General features: G+C 60.4%; 1 protein-coding gene across 1 annotated transcript in view; it reads left to right on the plus strand.

Annotated features, from left to right (window-relative positions):
• Positions 1-194: 194 nt before the first annotated feature.
• Positions 195-427, plus strand: part of EMH_0048710 (uncharacterized protein) — a gene marked incomplete at both ends in the record, with an annotated part of 994 nt that continues 761 nt past the window's right edge. The window contains one exon of the mRNA XM_013496441.1: positions 195-410. Within this exon, the coding sequence (XP_013351895.1) occupies positions 195-410 (216 nt within the window). The remainder of the gene's footprint in view (positions 411-427) is intronic.

Below are 427 nucleotides of genomic sequence, written 5' to 3' on the forward strand. Positions count from 1 at the left end.
GGCAGCAGCATGCTGCTGCTGCTGCTGCTGCTGCTGCTGCTGTTTTAAACAGCCCCATTCGGTTGCCTCCTTTGCGGCAGCAGTCTGACGTTGATGATGACCTGCAGCAGCAGCAGCAGCAGCAGCAGCAGCAACAGCAGCAGCAGCAGCAGCAGCAGCAGCAGCAGGGTGTATTGATAAACGGGAAGTGGTGTATGTGTATGGAGGTCCCGCCCCCTCCTGCTGCTGCTCTTCCTTCTCCTCATTTGCTGCTGCTGCATCAGCGGCAGGCTGCTGCTCTTGCCGAGCAGCAGCAGCAGCAGCAGCAGCAGCAACAGCAGCAGCAGCAGCAGCAGCAGCAGCTGATGCATCCACATATGGAGCAGCACCCACGCTTTAGAGACGCAGCACTCTCACACTTGGGGGGGGGCGTTGCCCCGCTGCCTCT

The sequence above is a fragment of the Eimeria mitis genome, genomic scaffold (assembly GCF_000499745.2).
Source record: "Eimeria mitis Houghton genomic scaffold, Emh_scaff2107, whole genome shotgun sequence".
Lineage (NCBI taxonomy): Eukaryota > Apicomplexa > Conoidasida > Eucoccidiorida > Eimeriidae > Eimeria > Eimeria mitis.